This window comes from Rousettus aegyptiacus, unplaced genomic scaffold (genome assembly GCF_014176215.1).
Source record: "Rousettus aegyptiacus isolate mRouAeg1 unplaced genomic scaffold, mRouAeg1.p scaffold_m13_p_12, whole genome shotgun sequence".
In the NCBI taxonomy this organism is placed as follows: domain Eukaryota; kingdom Metazoa; phylum Chordata; class Mammalia; order Chiroptera; family Pteropodidae; genus Rousettus; species Rousettus aegyptiacus.
Genome location: NW_023416287.1, coordinates 53,049,910 through 53,067,103, shown reverse-complemented (window position 1 = coordinate 53,067,103; position 17,194 = coordinate 53,049,910). Strand labels below are relative to the sequence as shown.

At 35.8% G+C, this 17,194-nt stretch overlaps 1 protein-coding gene across 23 annotated transcripts in view; it reads right to left on the bottom strand.

Annotated features, from left to right (window-relative positions):
• Nucleotides 1-17,194, bottom strand: part of DLGAP1 (DLG associated protein 1) — a 782,830-nt gene that overhangs the window by 20,720 nt on the left and 744,916 nt on the right. For all 23 annotated transcript variants that reach the window (XM_036229039.1, XM_036229053.1, XM_036229052.1 and 20 more), the window contains one exon: nt 5,223-5,644. In XM_036229039.1, coding sequence (XP_036084932.1) covers nt 5,223-5,644 — 422 coding nt within the window. The remainder of the gene's footprint in view (nt 1-5,222; nt 5,645-17,194) is intronic.

The following is a 17,194-nucleotide window of genomic DNA, read 5'->3' as shown; positions in this document are numbered from 1 at the left end:
GCGTCATATAATAATCGATAACTGAATAATTATTTAAAAGTGAATGGTTTTTTTTTCTTTGTCATCTCTGTATCAGAGAAAGATGACTGAAACCACCAAGCCCAAATCTGTACTTCAAATTCCCATTGACAACTAAGTTCTATTCCTTTCTTCTTCTCCTTCTTCTTCTCTTCCTCCTTCGCCTCTTCCACCTCTTCATTTTCATCTTCTTCTTTGCTATGGACATACCCTTGAACAATTCGGAGGTTAGGGGCACTGACCTCACCCCGCCCCCCAGTAGAAAATCCACATGTAACTCTTGATTTCTCCAAAACGTAAGGTGTCCCTCAGTATTGACAAGGGATTTGTTCCAGGACCCTCTATAGGTACCAATATCCACAGATGCTCAAGTTCCCTAAATAAAATGGTGTAGATTAATGCTCATACTAAGCCCTTTGCATACTTGAACTCCCAACCTCAGAACAAAGAGAGTACAGGTATTTACTGAAAAAAAAAATCCTCATTGAGGCAGACCCATGAAGTTTAAATCCACATTGTTCAAGGGTCAACCATATTATGAATTCAGGAAGATCTTATAAGCATCATGAATAACTATGAGGATGCTTGTTTTACCTACCTGCAGCTGCTGCAGACTTTTTTAAGGGAAAATTTTCTTTTTTAGAGGTAAAATATACATAAAATCTACTACTCTAACCATTTTTAAACATACAATTTAGAGAGGCATTAAATACATTCAGCAAACATCTTAAAAGGTTTTAAAATTGGGATAATTCTAGTGCCCCACAAAATAAATTAAGCAAGTATGGTTAGAATCTTCCTTTCTCTCCCTCTCTCTTCCTTATCATTCATGATGACTTTGAAGACTAGCTCTCATGGAAGGGATCTGTCAAGGAGCTACCTTTGTCATGTACCCGGAAGAGAGGCCCTCCTTGTACAGGAGTTAAAGGACATATAAGGTGGCTTGGCCAAGAGATAGATATGTCTATGCCTGACCGATTTATTGAAGCTATTTTCCTGGGTGTACACGGATTTTTTTTTTAAAGCCGTTTACTCAGAAATTGGCTATGCCTGTCAAACAGGATTGGCCTCTCTTACCACCTTTCTTAGGAAAAAGAAAAGGTTAAATTAGAGAATTAGCAAAACAAAGGCCCTGTGCAACTCCAGGCCCAGTTATCTGAACAGAATTGGGATTGCCAAGGAGCCAGGGAGATATAGAGAGAGCTTTAGAGGACAGTACCAAGCAACACACAAAGTATCATTATCTTGTCAAATGTTATTCATGCTGTGTCTGTTCCATCAGACTCTTCTGTGTTCTATGACCTTGGACAAGATTCTGCCAGAGAGCTGTTTTGAGAGCAAATAAAACAATACCTGTCAAAGTCTCTAACCCATACCCAGGAAGTATTGTAAGGACAAGATGAACATTCTTTCACATGCTCATATTCTCCCTCTTATGATGGAGGGTTGTTTTGGCTTTATGGTCAGACTCTTCCTTGGATCTGCCTCATTGGACATAGGTGACTCTGTGACCTAGGCATATGAGTTTACCTCTGCATGGTTTAGAATTCTGGAATGCTAGTAGATTGGCGCTTCTGGTTCATATTTTCGACAGCATGAACGATACAGAAAGCCTTCAAGTGGCGGAATAGAATTGTGTCCCAAGAGCTGGAAGGGACATACAGGGCTCATCTAGACCATCTTGCTGACCAGCACAGCAGTCCTTTCTACCATTTCTGTGGCAAGTGTGCCTCTCTCTCTGCCGAACCCTAGCTCTGATGAGAAGGGCTCAACACTTCATAAGGGAATTCCCCCTCCATCTTTCGGCAACAATAACTGCTAGTTATTTATTGAGTATTCTTTAAGCTACTTAGGAAGAAATGTTTTGTTAGGTTAAATACTTTTGTAAAATAGAATTCTCACAATATTTTGAGGACGCAAATACATATTCAAGTATCCCCTGCTATGTGCCAGTGAATATGAAGATGAATAATTTGTCCTTGGAGAGCTCACTTTTTAGTGAAGGAGATACACAGATTGTTATAAAGTAATGTTTAAAATGCCTGATAGGCAAATGTATAGGCTATTACAAAAGCACCTGGGAGACACACCCAATTCAGCCTGAGGGGAGGCATTCCGCAAAGACTTCTAGAATGTGAGGCTCAAGCTGAGACTTGAAGGAAGAGCCATATTTCGTAAACTGGTTGAGCTTACATGAATAGATGTTACTAATTTGAATCAGTTTTGTACATTTTAAAAAGGATGTGTAAAGGGCATTTAAACTGTGTGTTAGCAGTTTGATCTAAAAGTATGAAATTATATTTTAAAAAAGTAATAGTTTTGACTTTTCACTATAGGCCATTGGCTTTCAAACTGTAGTCTAGAAATCCTAGGATTTTTTTTTTGGTGGGTGGAGACCTGGTTGGGGTGGTGATGGGAGGTGATGGTACAGGCTAAGCAGATAGGCTTCCTCTGGGCTCTCACCAGAAAAGCTTCACCATTCTTCCTGTTACATTTACTGGTGTTGTATGTAATTTTTTTTTTTTAATTAGTAAAGGGGGTTCTGATATTAAAATATGTTTCAAACTATAAAAAAGAGACCAACTCCCCAATGAAGCAGGTTTTACTGCATACTTCCCATCTAAGACTAATTTACTTAGTTGGTTCCTTTAAAACAATGCACTAAAAATACTCCCACCTCTAGTTATCTTTGCTGATTCTGCAACCATGACCCTAGCACCCCACCCCATCCAGGCAGCAACCTCGTAAAATAAAGAGGTAGATCTGAGAAAACTTATCACTACTCCGAAGAAAACATCCTCAAGAAGCATGGTTTATTAATGGTGAGACAGTAGCACCTTCACGTACAAAGATAGCAAATTATTATTCTTTAGGACAAATCTTGTTATAACAAATACTATTGTAACAAAATCTCTTTATATAAAATAGGTTTATAAGTCTCATTTGTAAATCAATATTTTATGGAATATCTGAAGTAAAATTCTGGAATAGAGAATAGGCAGTTCCTTTATGTTCATTATTTTGGGACTTTACCAGTTGTGTACATTTCAAAATACAAATATGCTTCTTTCTGTCTCAAACACAAGATGAAAACCTAGTTTTCTGACAAGATTTTTACCTTTCAAATACATGTGGTTGTACCAAAATACATTGACTTGTTTTCACAGCTCCTTCAGTCCCAAGGGAGGTTTTCTTAAATCTTTATACAATGACCAATCTCATGCATCATTATAAAGCTAGGCTGAGAGAAGTAGATCTAGTTTCAGATCAGAAGAAAACAACAGGTTAAAAGTAAACATCAGATGAGCAGCTTCCCTGGATCCTATTGGAAGCCAACTGGGAAGCTAGAATGAGTCTCAAACTAATGGATTGAAATCTGAATGATAGCTTGTCCTGTTGGGTAGTGCACGAAAAGCCATTGCTCCTGAGACACTCACTTTTTTCCCTAGGAAAATCTGGGAAATTGTTGGTATGCCTATAAGGGGAAAAGGTAAATAAGATGCAACTGCTAAGACTTTCTTACTGAAACTTATCCCCACCTGCTGCTCCTGGGAGGTGCCTCATTCACCTTTTAGAGGACAGAGGGCTAATACTGCTTGTGCAACACTCAAGTGAGCCTGCAGTGGTACCAACTGTTAGGGGCCAGTGTCAAGGAGATTTACTTTTCCACTGCTAAATTGTTTGCACTCATAGTATAAAAGAACAAAAAGTGTGTTACAGAAATCCATTTATGGATTTTCTAACCTGCTCATAAAGGCAACAAAGAGGCTAGTCAGTTGGTTGGTAGGGTCCAGGCAGGAGGAAGGAGCGCAGAGAAGAGATGTGAACAAGAGAATGGAAAAAGTGAGGAAATCCCACAACCTGCTAACTGTTGTTTTCCAGTCTTAATTTTCATTGAAAAATACTTCCTTTATGGAAAACTCACGGCTCCTTAACACAATAAGTGTGGTTTATTTAGTAAGTCTTTTTAACATGATTTACAATAGGCTCTAAAGTATGATTTTTAAGAAATTATTATTTTTTTAAGGATACTAATGCATGATGGTTATGTAAAAAAACATCCTTATTGGTATGAAATATATAGTGAAGTGCTGTGATGCCTTGGATTTTCTTTAAGATACTCTGGCAAAAACAACAATAACTAAGGGAAGATAAGAGCATTTGCCAATTATTAAACTGGGTGATGGGTATACGGTATTTATTATATTAAGCTTCCTACTTTTGTACGTGTTTAAAAATTTTTATAATAAAAAGTTAAATCTGATTTTAAAAATAGGTTTAAAAAGCTACATAGGGACAATACTTTTCTAGGTAGTTCCCACACAAAAATGAAGGCAGGCTTTAATGTTTACCATTAAATTTCTTTGATTCAAAAATATCAGTTGGAAGATCCACCATTTATTTAATAATAGTTTTTCAGAGGAAAATACACACTGATTGTAAACTACATTCACTTTCAGAATTGTTGAAAACGTGCCAAATGTGCCTCAGAATTAAGGTAATCTGGTAAGTTTTTTTTGTCAATTTTTAATAGTAATCATTAAAATGTCAAGTTTGAAAATAATGGTGTGCCAGGCTTCCATTACTTATTTTATTCAATTCATCATATTTTATCATTTACTTTAACCCATTAAATTAGAATTTGTGTTACTTAATTTAGGGGCTGAAAGTTCACCACCCTAAAACATAAGAAAGTGCATGCGAAGCAGGCTTAAGAATGTAAATAAGTGTGAGCCTCTGCATTACTAGCCCTCTCTTAATATTATATGTTAATGAAAGTAATACAACTGTACTATTGTAAATGCCCAATGCACATGAATCTGTGGACCTTGAAACTAGTTAGAATTATTAATTTCCTGAGAATCAGCACCTCTTTCGTAACATCTCAAGCAAGTGGAACTATGTTAGTAACGGAAGGCCGTATTTGTCAGAGAGGACAAAATCTAGAGCTGGAAGTCATGGAACTAGAGCTAGGAGAGGTGTTACACCTGTCCAGTGGTTCTCTTTTCATTGTGCAGCACAGGGGTGGCTGGGCTCTCTGCTGAAATTGCCTAGCTCTCCCATGTGTTCTGTCTGTCTGCGGTAAGGCCAGACCGCAGGGATAAACCAATGCAACACGTAGGGAAGAAACTACGAGTCTACAGACACAAGGTAAGCCCAGACCCTAGCGCCGGCTGCGAGGATAGCGTCACTGTGTTACTTACTGTCTTCAGGCAGGTTGTTTTCCCGCTCTTCTCTCTCCATCTGCTGGCACCACCCTTCCATGCGGTCTCGCTCCGCCTGGAGAAGCTTCAGAAACCAGTGGCCGTCTCGGTGGCACACTGACCTTTGAACGGCCTCCATAGGGTCTTCAGTTATCGAGTCAATCCAGGGATCCGGGGGAGGCAGAATCGAAGGGTCAAAATCTGCGTCAAAGTCGTCGTCGGCCGCGCAGGCGTGGTAATGGTTTCCTGAGCCCTGAATGCTCACCGTGGAGGTGCTGGCATCCCGGGAGAACTGTCTGGCCATTGGGCCAGGGCACGAATTGTCCTCCATAGACTCCAGAGAGTTTTCCAGATTATCGTGGAAGTCCAGGTCGGCCTGCACAGCTGTTGTCACACTGTTGGATCTAGTGAACCTGCGGAAGCTTGGGGGAATAAAAAAAAAAAAAAAAAAGATTTATTTCAAGGATATTTCTTGAAGCAACACCACTTTCTACTTTTCTTCCCAAATGTGACAATAGAGGATCTCAACTCCTCAGCCTGCGGAGGTAAGCCCTTGATGCAAGCATGTGAATTACCATAGCTCTAATAAAAGATTAGAAAATTCTCGTCTTTGTTTAACATTAAAGCATATCTAGAGAAATATTAGAAGTGGAACAATGTGTACAGCTATCAAAGCCAGTATAATGTTCAATATCTAACCTCCTTCCCAGGTCTGAGTGGCTTGTGTCCTGAAATTCAGGTTGGCGAGGGGTAAGGGAGCTATTCAATTATATCTTATTATGCATAATTTGCTTAGAAATGATGGGGGGGGGGGTGCGAAATGGGAAACCAACCCTACCTGGGCAAAGACTGTCATGAATCCTCCAAAATCACATCCCCACCCTCACCCCAGGGGCATCTCTTCCCAAGTAAGACTTCCAGAAAGCAAACTAAAGAATTGCTAGGTTCCTCTTAAAATTAAGACTCCTTTCCCTGATAAGAATTCACCTGTCTCTCATTCATATGGTTCATTGTTATAATATGGTACAAAGCCTTTGGGATGAAAATCAGCTCACAGTTCTAGAGTTCTTCTGTACTGTTCTCCTCTGTGTTCTTAATTTCCCTCCCCACAGTCCTGCTACCAAGGTGATAAAAGACAACTTGTTAACAGATTCAGTCTGAGCATTTTATGTGAACATCCATGCTGTCAGCATTTCCCAACCAGATGGCTCAATATATCTCTGGTTGACACCCACAATGAAGGTGAAGATGTGTGGAGGGTGGGAAGGGCAAGGGAAAAACAGAGGAGCAGTGAATTCTTTCTCAGACAAGGGGCAAGGGAGAGTGTGGGCCTGAAGTAAATTAAAACACACTAAAAAGTGCTTCATTGGCTCCTGGAGCAGGCAGGAAACAATGATGGAGAATATACGTCTGCCAAAGGCAGCATCGTGTGTCTGTTATCCCACTCTTTTTTTTTTGTTGTTTAAAGTAATTTCCTGATACAATATTTCATTTATTTTTTATTGTGGAAAAAAATACATGTAACATAAAATTTACCATTTTAACCATTTTTAAGTGTACAGTTCACTGGCATTAAGTATGTTATTTACATTGTTTTGTGATCATCACCATTATCCATCTCCAGAATTTTTTCATCTGTAACTGAAACCTACATCCATTAAGCAGCTACTACCTAATTTTCTCTCTCCCCTCCTGCCACCAGTCTCTGGCAACCACTATTCTTTCTGTCTCTATGAATTTGACTACTTTAGGTCTCTCATATAAGTGGAATCATACAGTTTGTCCTTTTGTGACTGCCTTATTTCACTTAGCATAATGTTTTCAAGGTTCATCCGTGTAGTAGCGTGTATCAGAATTTCCATCCTTTTAAAGGCTAAATAATATTCCATTGTACAATACAGTCCCTTTTTATCCATGGGGATATGTTCCAGTATCCCCACTGAATCCCCGATACTGCAGATAGTACCAAACCCTATGTATACTATGTTTTTTCCTATACATACATACCTGTGATAAAGTTTAATTTATAAATTGGGCACAGTAAGAGAGTAACAAAGATAACTAATAATAAAAGAGAACAATACACTGTACTAAAAGTTATGTGAACGTGATCTTTCTTTCAGAACAATTTATTGTACTGTACTCACCTTTTCATTTAAAGGAAGCACTTTATGGCTTTTCTTCGGCATAAGCATCATTACTGCTAGCATCACTACGCTTGCACTTTGGGGTCATTATTAAGTAAAATAAGGGTTACTTGAACATAAACACTGCGATACCAGGGCAGTCAATCTAGTGTGAATACGCTAGACGAAGGGATGATTCATAATGTGGGATAGTGCAAGATTTCATCACTCTACTCAAAATGACGCACAATTTAAAACCTATAAATTATTTATTAAATAATGATATTAATAAATGATATTAAATAAATATTCCATTTAATATTTTCAGACCATGGTTGACCATGGATAACTGAAACTTCAGAAAGCAAAACTGTAGATAAAGAAGGACGGCTGCATGCATATATCATATTTTGTTTATACATTCATTTGTTGATGGATACTTGGGTTGCTTTGACCTTCCGGCTCTTGGGACTAATTCTGCTATGAACATGGATGTACAAATATCTCCTTGAGACCCTGCTTTCAATTCTTTTAGGTATATATGCAGAAGTAGAATTGCTGAATTATATGGTAATTCTGTTTTTAATTTTTTGAGGAACCGTCATACTGTTCTCCAAAGCAGCTATACCATTTTATATTCTTATTAACAGTGCAAAAGGGGTCCAATTTCTCCACATCCTTGCCAACACTTATATATTTTTTTGTAGTAGTCATCTTAATGGGTGAGAGGTGATGCATTTTTTTGACTAGTTCATGATTATACCATTTCAAGATGGCTTATTTGCCAGTTGATTTTCAATTACTGTTTAATATTCAATAGTGCCAACCTTAAAGGATTGTACACTAATAATGTCCATCTGACATTTAATAAACCAGATATGTTTTTTTCTTAACTTTCCTGTGACATTCTGTGAAAGCCAATTAATACTAATGCTCTAATCCATCAAAAACAAAGAATGACCAGAACAAAACAGTTAAGAAGTTATTTGTAAGGGTGTAGAAAGACTAGAAGTCACACACACACATACACACACACACACGCACACACACATACAGAAAAGAAAAAAAGAGTACAGTTATCTTAAGAAATCCATTTTTTTTCCCTAGACAATAAATGTCTAGGAAAAAAGTGGCTGCACTATTGAACTGTGTTAGTTGTTAGGGCGGTCAAAATGATCAAATATGTTGTGATTCGTTTTATGAAGACCAATCAGCCAAAACTGGCCCGTCTTACTGTTTGCTGTTTACAAGAAATTACTTCTATTGAAGGTATTATATCTGGTCATTTAATAATTTTTTTTAACTCTCAAATGGGCCATTAAGAAGAAAATCACACAGGGTGAGAGTCTGAAAGCAATATTATAGCTCTCTTGTACTAGGAATGAACAGCTACTTATTTCTTGGCTGCAGTAGACCATTTCTGTATTCTTGTTCATCTCCAAAATGTTAAATGTCATCTCTTGAAGCTGGGCTTTCTCTCCAGCTGCATATGTGTGAATTGGATGACTCTCCTTGCAACAGTTGACATTCCGGCTGTTCTACTAACACAAAATCTCAGCTATGAAAACACTAGGCTCTACTTTCCAAGATCATGTATTGCCAGAGGCATTACATTTCCAGACTTAAAGAGAGACTAGTGCTTTATTGTTTTCAATTGGAGCAAACTTTCCAGAGACAGAGTCTGTTTCACATACAAAACAGAATGACCTACTTTCCTGTGCCTCTGTTTTTTATCTACACAAAACTGTACCACCAGCATTCTTGACAGGAGGCTCTTGGCTATGAATCTTGTAAAGTATCCACCTTCTTAAAAAAAAAAAATTACTTGGCAGTAGATTAGTAGGAATTTGCAGTTTAGTCACCCAGAAAGAAATAAAAGTTAAGTAAAATTAAAATGGTTTGGGATTAAAAGCGGTGCCTTTGAACTCAGGCAGCCTTGTCCAGGCTGCACTGTTTCTATCAATTAAGTTCCTCAAGCAAGTGCTTTCTTCTACCCAGAGCTTTCAAAGAATGTTCTGCTCTACAAAACATTTTAAGTCTTTCATGTGCAAAGTTCCTTCTCAGTGAAGGGCTTAATCACGTTGTTATTGTTGTTTTAAAATTTTGATAAAAACAGAAGGAGTCACTGGATTAATTTATGTAATTTTAAAAAGAATAGATCAGTTGCTCATGACTAGTAAAAATCCAAAAGCTGAACCCAGTGTCTTGCTATTTTTGAACTCACATTTACTAGTCTTGAAGCTGCTTTAGCCCCTCATGCCCTGAAGGCACGATATGTAATAATTACAACTACTGAAAAGGACCGGCCACTATTCTGGCCTAAGGATCAGAAAACCATGAAACTAAAGACTGGATCAACCAGATGAGACACAATACCCTGTCTGTTCCAAACAGCAAGAGGAAAGTCACTTGTTAGTATTCACCTCTGCTGTTACTTTGTGCTCCTTCCATGAAATAAGTTTATATTTCAATTAAAGGACTTTCAATTAAATGACTTTTCTGTGTAGCAGGGTACAAATCACCACATAGATGGTAAATCACAAAGGCTTATTTTCATTCCCCTGTCTGATGGGGCTGCTGTTAAACAAAATAAGCCATAAACAAAAACTAAGCACAGTTATTATCTTTGGAACATACATGCTTTGGACCTGCAAGGCATTTTACTATGCAAGACTCAAGTCATAAAATTATCTTAAGGAGACCAACTTAGTCATCCTGTTACAGAATCCACTGGCCTCTAGTTATTTTCTTTATCCCTCTCATTCACATAATGGTTGCTTTTCAGGGCTAAATCTAGTTTCAAAGGGAGAAATACTAGTCCTATGCTGTTCTTTCTTTCTTTGTAGGGATCTTTAGATATTTTTCACCAAACCTTCTGTCAAAGCTGAATATATGTGGGATCTAAAAATGTTACTCTTCCAAAGTGCAACCATCTTGGTATTTTGTGAAATGGCACCCTTTAACTAATATAAAAACCCAAGACATCACATTATATAAAATAAAAAGAAAGGTCAAAAGAAAGTGGATGAGGAAATTGAGATCAAGAATTAAAACTTCCTAAAAAAGAGGTTCACACTTTCTTATCAGTTAAGTTCCTAGTTAGAACAATGCATGGAAGAACTCAGGTGTAATGCAACCTTTATTCACAAATTCCCTGGGAAGGAATTCTCCTGCTCTCCATTTGTATTAGCACTGTCCCTTCAACAAATTTCAAAACTACCTCAACACAAACATCCATTGGTTATTTAAAGTACTCCATATTCATTATTCCTTTGCTTGAAGATCTTTTTATGCAAAGGAGAATAGGTTTTCAACATACTCTATTCCAAATAATTGTAATATATTTATCAAATAAAAGAAAGGGAAGAAACAGAAAATAATGGCAGTGGGCTGGTTATCATCTGATAGCTTCAAAGAGGACCCAGAATGTTGTCAGCTTCCTTTTAGTACCAGCTGAGCAGGTGCTAGTCTAGTGATGGTCTGTCACTATAGGAACCTCAGTTAAGAGTCTCATCAAAACATCTTTGAACTGACTGTGCTCCAGGAGAAACTCAGAAACTGGAGCATTAGGTCACTCCTTGGCCATTGCCCTCAGGTAACTAACAAAAGTCTGAGAGGTCTTATTCATGGTTCTTTTTTATTGTGTCTTGTTGGGTCAAATGGAGGCCATAGGCTTGTTAGAGGTTCTTTTCTTTTTTTTTTTTTTTAAGTTAAATTATCTTGAAAATCTTGTAAAAAAAAAGAAAAGAAAAGAGGGAGAGAGGGAAGATACAAAGACAAAGAAGGAAGGAAAGAAAAAGAAAAGAGGTATAACTTTAGGAATTATGCCAAGTTTTGGGCTTTTGAAATTTGAAACTCATGAATGCCACACCTTGAAAACTCAGGTGTACTGTAAGGAACTATTTGGCTAGGTCAGGATATTGTTAACTTGGCAAAGGAAAGAGGTTGTTTGCCAAATATAAGATCAATAGTGGGTGCTAGGCTATGCAGTTCTTCAAGTAAACTGTGAGGAATGGAGATTGACCCAAAGCTTCTGAGTTGGCAAAGTGGGGATACTTTTGACTGCCAAAGGTCTTTCCAAGTCTGTGTCCCTTAACTGGCTGTCAGTAGATGCTGTCTAAATTTTGGCTTTTTGTTTTAATATCCTGCTTAGTCGAAAAGGAAAAAATCACTACTAGCCCAAATATTTACATATTGAAGTCACTTGAAATCAAAAGAGATCATTTATAGTAGCTAAAAGAGAAGACAATGCTACCTCTGTAAGTGCTCGTTCCGCCGAGTTATGAGGCTATGAACTTTAATGTGTAAAGCAAGGAGGATTGTAAAAACTCAGAACTTTATAGAAAATGAAGCAATTTTAGTGATAAATAAAAGCATAGCAATCTTGTTCACTGAGACATTTTACTTCTAGAAATAGTAGATTGCCAGTATTTTCCTCTAACACCTATGCTGCAATTGGTGCAATCACAGACCTGCTGAAATGGCAGATGTCATTCACAAGCATATTTTGATGCTAACATTTTCCCCCCTTAGCATTAAGTGTCTCCTGGAGGTCTAAGCAGTGCATAAAAGGTATACTAAGAGAGAAGTAGATGGCTCCACCAACTGGAGATGAGAAAGACCAGACAGAGGCTTTTATGCAAATCACCAAAATATCCACCTGTTTCCATTACCATGCCACCAACATAAATGAAAGAATCTTGGCTTTCCCTTGCCAAGCATACAACTCTTGCTCAAGATATTCACTGTTATCAACCTTACCTATTTCACAAAGGAATGGTGGGCACAAGGAAGTTGATGAGGGAAGAAAGAGGCCACAAAGTGATTTCTACCCATTTATTCTTGTTAAAGTTTTCTCCTCTAATTCCCCAGAAGCTGAAGGCAAATAATCCTTAGTAACACTGAGTTTCACTTGGATGATCTCTATATAAAGATCCCAGGCAGTTAAGAATGCCTTTATAAAAATATTGATGAGAATTTTAAATATACATATATCATAAAAATAACATTCTGGAGTTTCCTTTCCAGAAAATTGCTGTGAGACTAGTAGCTTTTCTCTATGCAACCACTAAACACAGATGTCAGTTTGTCAATTTGACAATGTTAATAAATTACAAAATAGTATATAATTTCAACGCTTCTACTTCCTCTTAACACTTTTAGTTGTGAAAATAGAAGATGATTGCTTTATAAGTTTTTCTAAAATACATCATAAATGCCTAACCTTATGAAAGGTAGCTGAGTTTCAACAGGGGCCAGAGGCCAGACCTACAACACACACTTATCTCTTGTTTCTGAACTAGAGATATGACAGCAATACAGCAACATGAGGAATATAACAATAAACAGAAAGGCAAGACCCAGGAGATTGGGCTTAGAACTCAACTAAGAGTCTCCACCGACACCTAACACATAATCCTATTAATCCTATTCAAAAATTGAGGAAACACTACTGAGATGTTGAATCGGAGAACTTACACCAAAAAGAGGTTAATTGTATCCAACTTTCAAATTTTAGAGATAGAAAGGTAAAGTTACTTTCAATTTGGATTTCTTGACTGGAATGCTCTTCTTCCTCCCCCCTCCCCCATGGCTCCATTATATTCCAATACATTCCATGACCTTCCAAGCTAGAGAGTAGTACTAAATAATACAGTGGTGCTAAATACAAAAGCTGAAAGAATTCATCATGAGTAGATATGCACTGTAAAAAAAGTTTAAAAAATTCTTTCAAGAAGAAGGATAATGGTGCTAGATGGAGATCTGGATCTACACAAAAAAATGAACATTGGAAATCATCTCAAACTGCCACCTCAAAAAACTAAAAATAGAAGAGCAAATGCAACCTATGGTAAACAGAATAAAGGAATTGAAAAAGATAAGAGCAAAGTCAGTAAAATAGAATACAGAAAAATAATAGAGAGATATCAATAAAATCAAAGCTTATAAGCGATTGATAAAATTAACAACCTTCTAGCCAGACTGATGAGGAAAAAAAGAGAAGATACATATTACCAATATCAGAAATGAGAGAAGTGACATCACTAGAAATTCTGTAGATATTAAAATGATATTAAAGAAATCTTATGAACAACTTTATACCAATAAATTGGGTAACTTAGATGAAATAGACAAATTCCTTGAACAACACAAACTACCAAGACTCAAGCAATAAGAAATCAATGACCTAAATAGTCCTGTATCTATAACAGAAATTGAATTTGTAGTGTAAAACTTTCCCACAAAATAAACTTCAGATCCAAACAGTTTTACTGGTTACTTTAACTATTTAATGAAAAGTTATACCAATTCTAAACAAATTCTTCCAAAAAATTGAAGAGGAAAAAAAACTTCCTAACTCTTTCTATGAGGATAGCATTACTTTAATTTCAAAAACAACAAAGATATTCCAAGAAAAGTACAGAATAATATCTTTCATAAAAGTATATATAAAATATTAATTTATATATGACAAAATTTGGCTTATCTCAGGAATACAAGGTTGGGTTAATATTAAAAAATTGGTCAATGAAAGACAACTGGATACTCTCATGCAAAAGAATAAAGTTGGATTCTTCATACCACATGCAAATACTGATACAAGCTACAACATAGATGAACCTCAAAAACATGGTTATGTGAAAGAAGCCAGACACAAAATGTCACATATTGGATGATCCCATTTACAAGAAATATGCAAAATAAGCAATTCAATAAAGAGAGAAAACAGATTAGTGGTTTCTAAGGTCTGGGAGTAAGGGTGAATGGGGAGTAACTTCATGATGTAAATGAGATTTTTGTTTAGAGTGATGAAAATATTTTGGAACTAGATAGTGGTGATTGTTGCACAATATTGTGAATGTACTTAATGCTAATGAATTGCACACTTAAAATGATCAATTTTATGTTATATGTAGTTTACCATAATTTTAAAAAGTCAGTCAATGCAATCCATCATCAATAGTCTAAAACGAAGACCCCATGACTTCTTAATAGATGTAAAAAAAGCATTTGACAAAATGCAACACCAATTCCTGATCATAATTCTCAACAAACTAGGAGTAGAAAGGAACTTCCTCAACTAGATAAATGGCAGCTACAAAACACCTAAAGCTCAGTTAATACTTATGGTGAAAGACTGAATATTTGCACTCACAAGCAGGAACAAGGCAGGAATGTTAATACTCATGACTCCTATTCAACATTGTATTGGAAGTTTTAGCTGGTGTAATGAAACAAGAGAAAGAATGCATCCAGGTGGAAAGAAGAAATAAATTTGTCTTTATTTGTAAATAGAATGATAGTCTATGTAGAAAATCCTATAGAATCTGCAAAAAAAGCTACTAAAACTAATAAGCGAGTTTAGCAATATTATGGGATAGAACAGCATACAAAAATTAATAGTATTTTAGAGCCTAACAATGGACAATTGGAAATTAAAAATTACAATAGCAGAAAAATGTGAAATATATATGAATAAAGCTGACAAAATATGTGTAAGACCCTTAAACTGTAAATGACAGAATGTTGCTGAAAGAATTTAAGGAAGATCTAAGTAAATGGAGTTAAGATATCAAATCTGACGTTGATGTATAGATTCAATGCAATCTCAATTAAAATCCAGTAGATATTTCATAGAAATGAACAAAATGTTTCTAAAATTCATACGGAAAGGCAAAGGACCTAGAACTGCTTAAAAAAGAAAAAGCTTTGAAATAGAAGGAAGTTGAAAAAAATGACTAATTTCAAGGTATTATAAAGCTACAATAGTCAAGATAGTGTGATAACGGCATGAAGACAGATAATTAGAAGAATAGAACAGTGCAGAGAATGCAAAAATTGATCCATATTAAAAATATATGTATATATACATATTTGAAAAAAGGTACAAAGGGTCTTCATATGCAAAAATTAAGCTTTGATCCTTACCTAGCACCATGTATAAAAATTAACTTGAAATGGATCATAGACTATAAAATCTGAAACTATAAAAATTCAAGAAGAAAACAGAAAATCTTTATGACCTTGAATTGGCCAAACATTTCCTAGACATTATACCAAAAGCACAATCCATAAAATAAATATGATACTTTATTAAAATCATGAATTTCTGCTCTTCAATTCTAAGGAGTAAAAAGACAAGCCACACATAGAAAATATTTTCAAATCACATATCTGATAAAGGACTTATATTCAGAATATAAAGAATGCTCACAAACTTAAGAGTAATATAAAAACAACTCAATTTAAAAAGATTCGAATAGACACTTTATTAGAAAAGATACATAGATGGCAAGTAAATTCATGAAAAGATATTTAATGTCATTGTGCATTAGGGAAATATAAATTAAAATCACACTGAGATAATAACATATATCTTTTAGTATTTCTAAAACTAAAAAGACCAACCATACTAAGTATCGAAAATGTGGAGCAACTGGAACTCTCACGTAGTAAGAGTAATATGGAATGACTGAAACTTTCACACAATAGGAATGTAAAATGTACAACCACTTTGGAAAACACTTTGGTTGTTCCTTAAAATATTAAACAATTTACATCTTAAAAGACTCAACAATTTCACTACTAGGTTTTTACCTAAGAGAAATAAAAGCATATGTTAGACTTGTACACAAATGTCATAGCAGCTTTATTTGTAATAACTCCAAATTGGAAATGACCTAATTATTTATCAACAGGTCAATGACTAAACAAATTTGGTATATTCATTCATTGGAACACTTACTAATCTGCAATAAAAGGTAATATTAACACATGCTGAACATGAATGAATTTCAAAGTAATTATGCTGACCGAATCTCAACTGATGATGTGGTTACATCCTGATAAACCCATCATCAGCTGAAAATATCGTAAATCAAAAATTCATCTCAAGAGTAATTGCCTTCCTCTTCTCACAAGAAGCAGGAGACACAGAAGGGCATTTTGCAGACATGATAGAATGTGAAAACAATAAAACACAATATCCAAAAAACACTGGCAACATAATACACTGTAGAGTATCAGTTGTTTACCCTCACGACTGAGTGGTTGACTGGGAGCTACAGTTGGCTGCCCCTGCCCAGCATTATGAGAGAGTATTATATTGCATATCACTAGTAGGAGAAAATCAAAATTCAAAATTTTAATTATGGTTTCTACTTGCATGCATATTGCTTTTGTGCCATTGTAAAGTCAAAAAATCCTAAGTCAAACCATTTAAATCATGGACTCTCTGTATATACTGCATGATTATATTTAAATAAAATTCTAGAAAATGAAAACAAGAGACCGAAAGCAAATGGGGGAATGAGTAGGGAAGGAAATGTGGGTGGAAAGGAGGGACTGACTATAAATGTGCAGGAGGAAAAAGGGGTTCTCTATTTTGATGGTGGTAATAGTTTAATTTCTTGTACATATATATTAGACAAATATATGTCAAAACTTATCAAATTGTACACTTTACATATGTCCAGTTTACTATATGTCAATTAACTTCAATAAAGCTGTCAAAACAAAAAAAGTATATGATGGGATTTAAGGAGAATAGGTATTTGTGCCCTCGAGTACCTCCCTCTGAGTTTAAACTGTACAGATTTTTTCGGGAGCAATTTTCAAATGGATATCAAGAACATTAAAAAAAGTATGAATTCTTACATTCAGTAATTCCATCCAGTAATTCTGAAATAGTGAAAATACTTATTGTATAAAGGTATTTATCATAATATTATATATTGCTATTTTATCAGTCCATTTTTAAATTTTTATCAAAGTTGTACACTCACACAGTTTTAAAGTATCAAATAGTTCTACAAGGCTGGCTATGAATAATAAAAATTCCCGGCC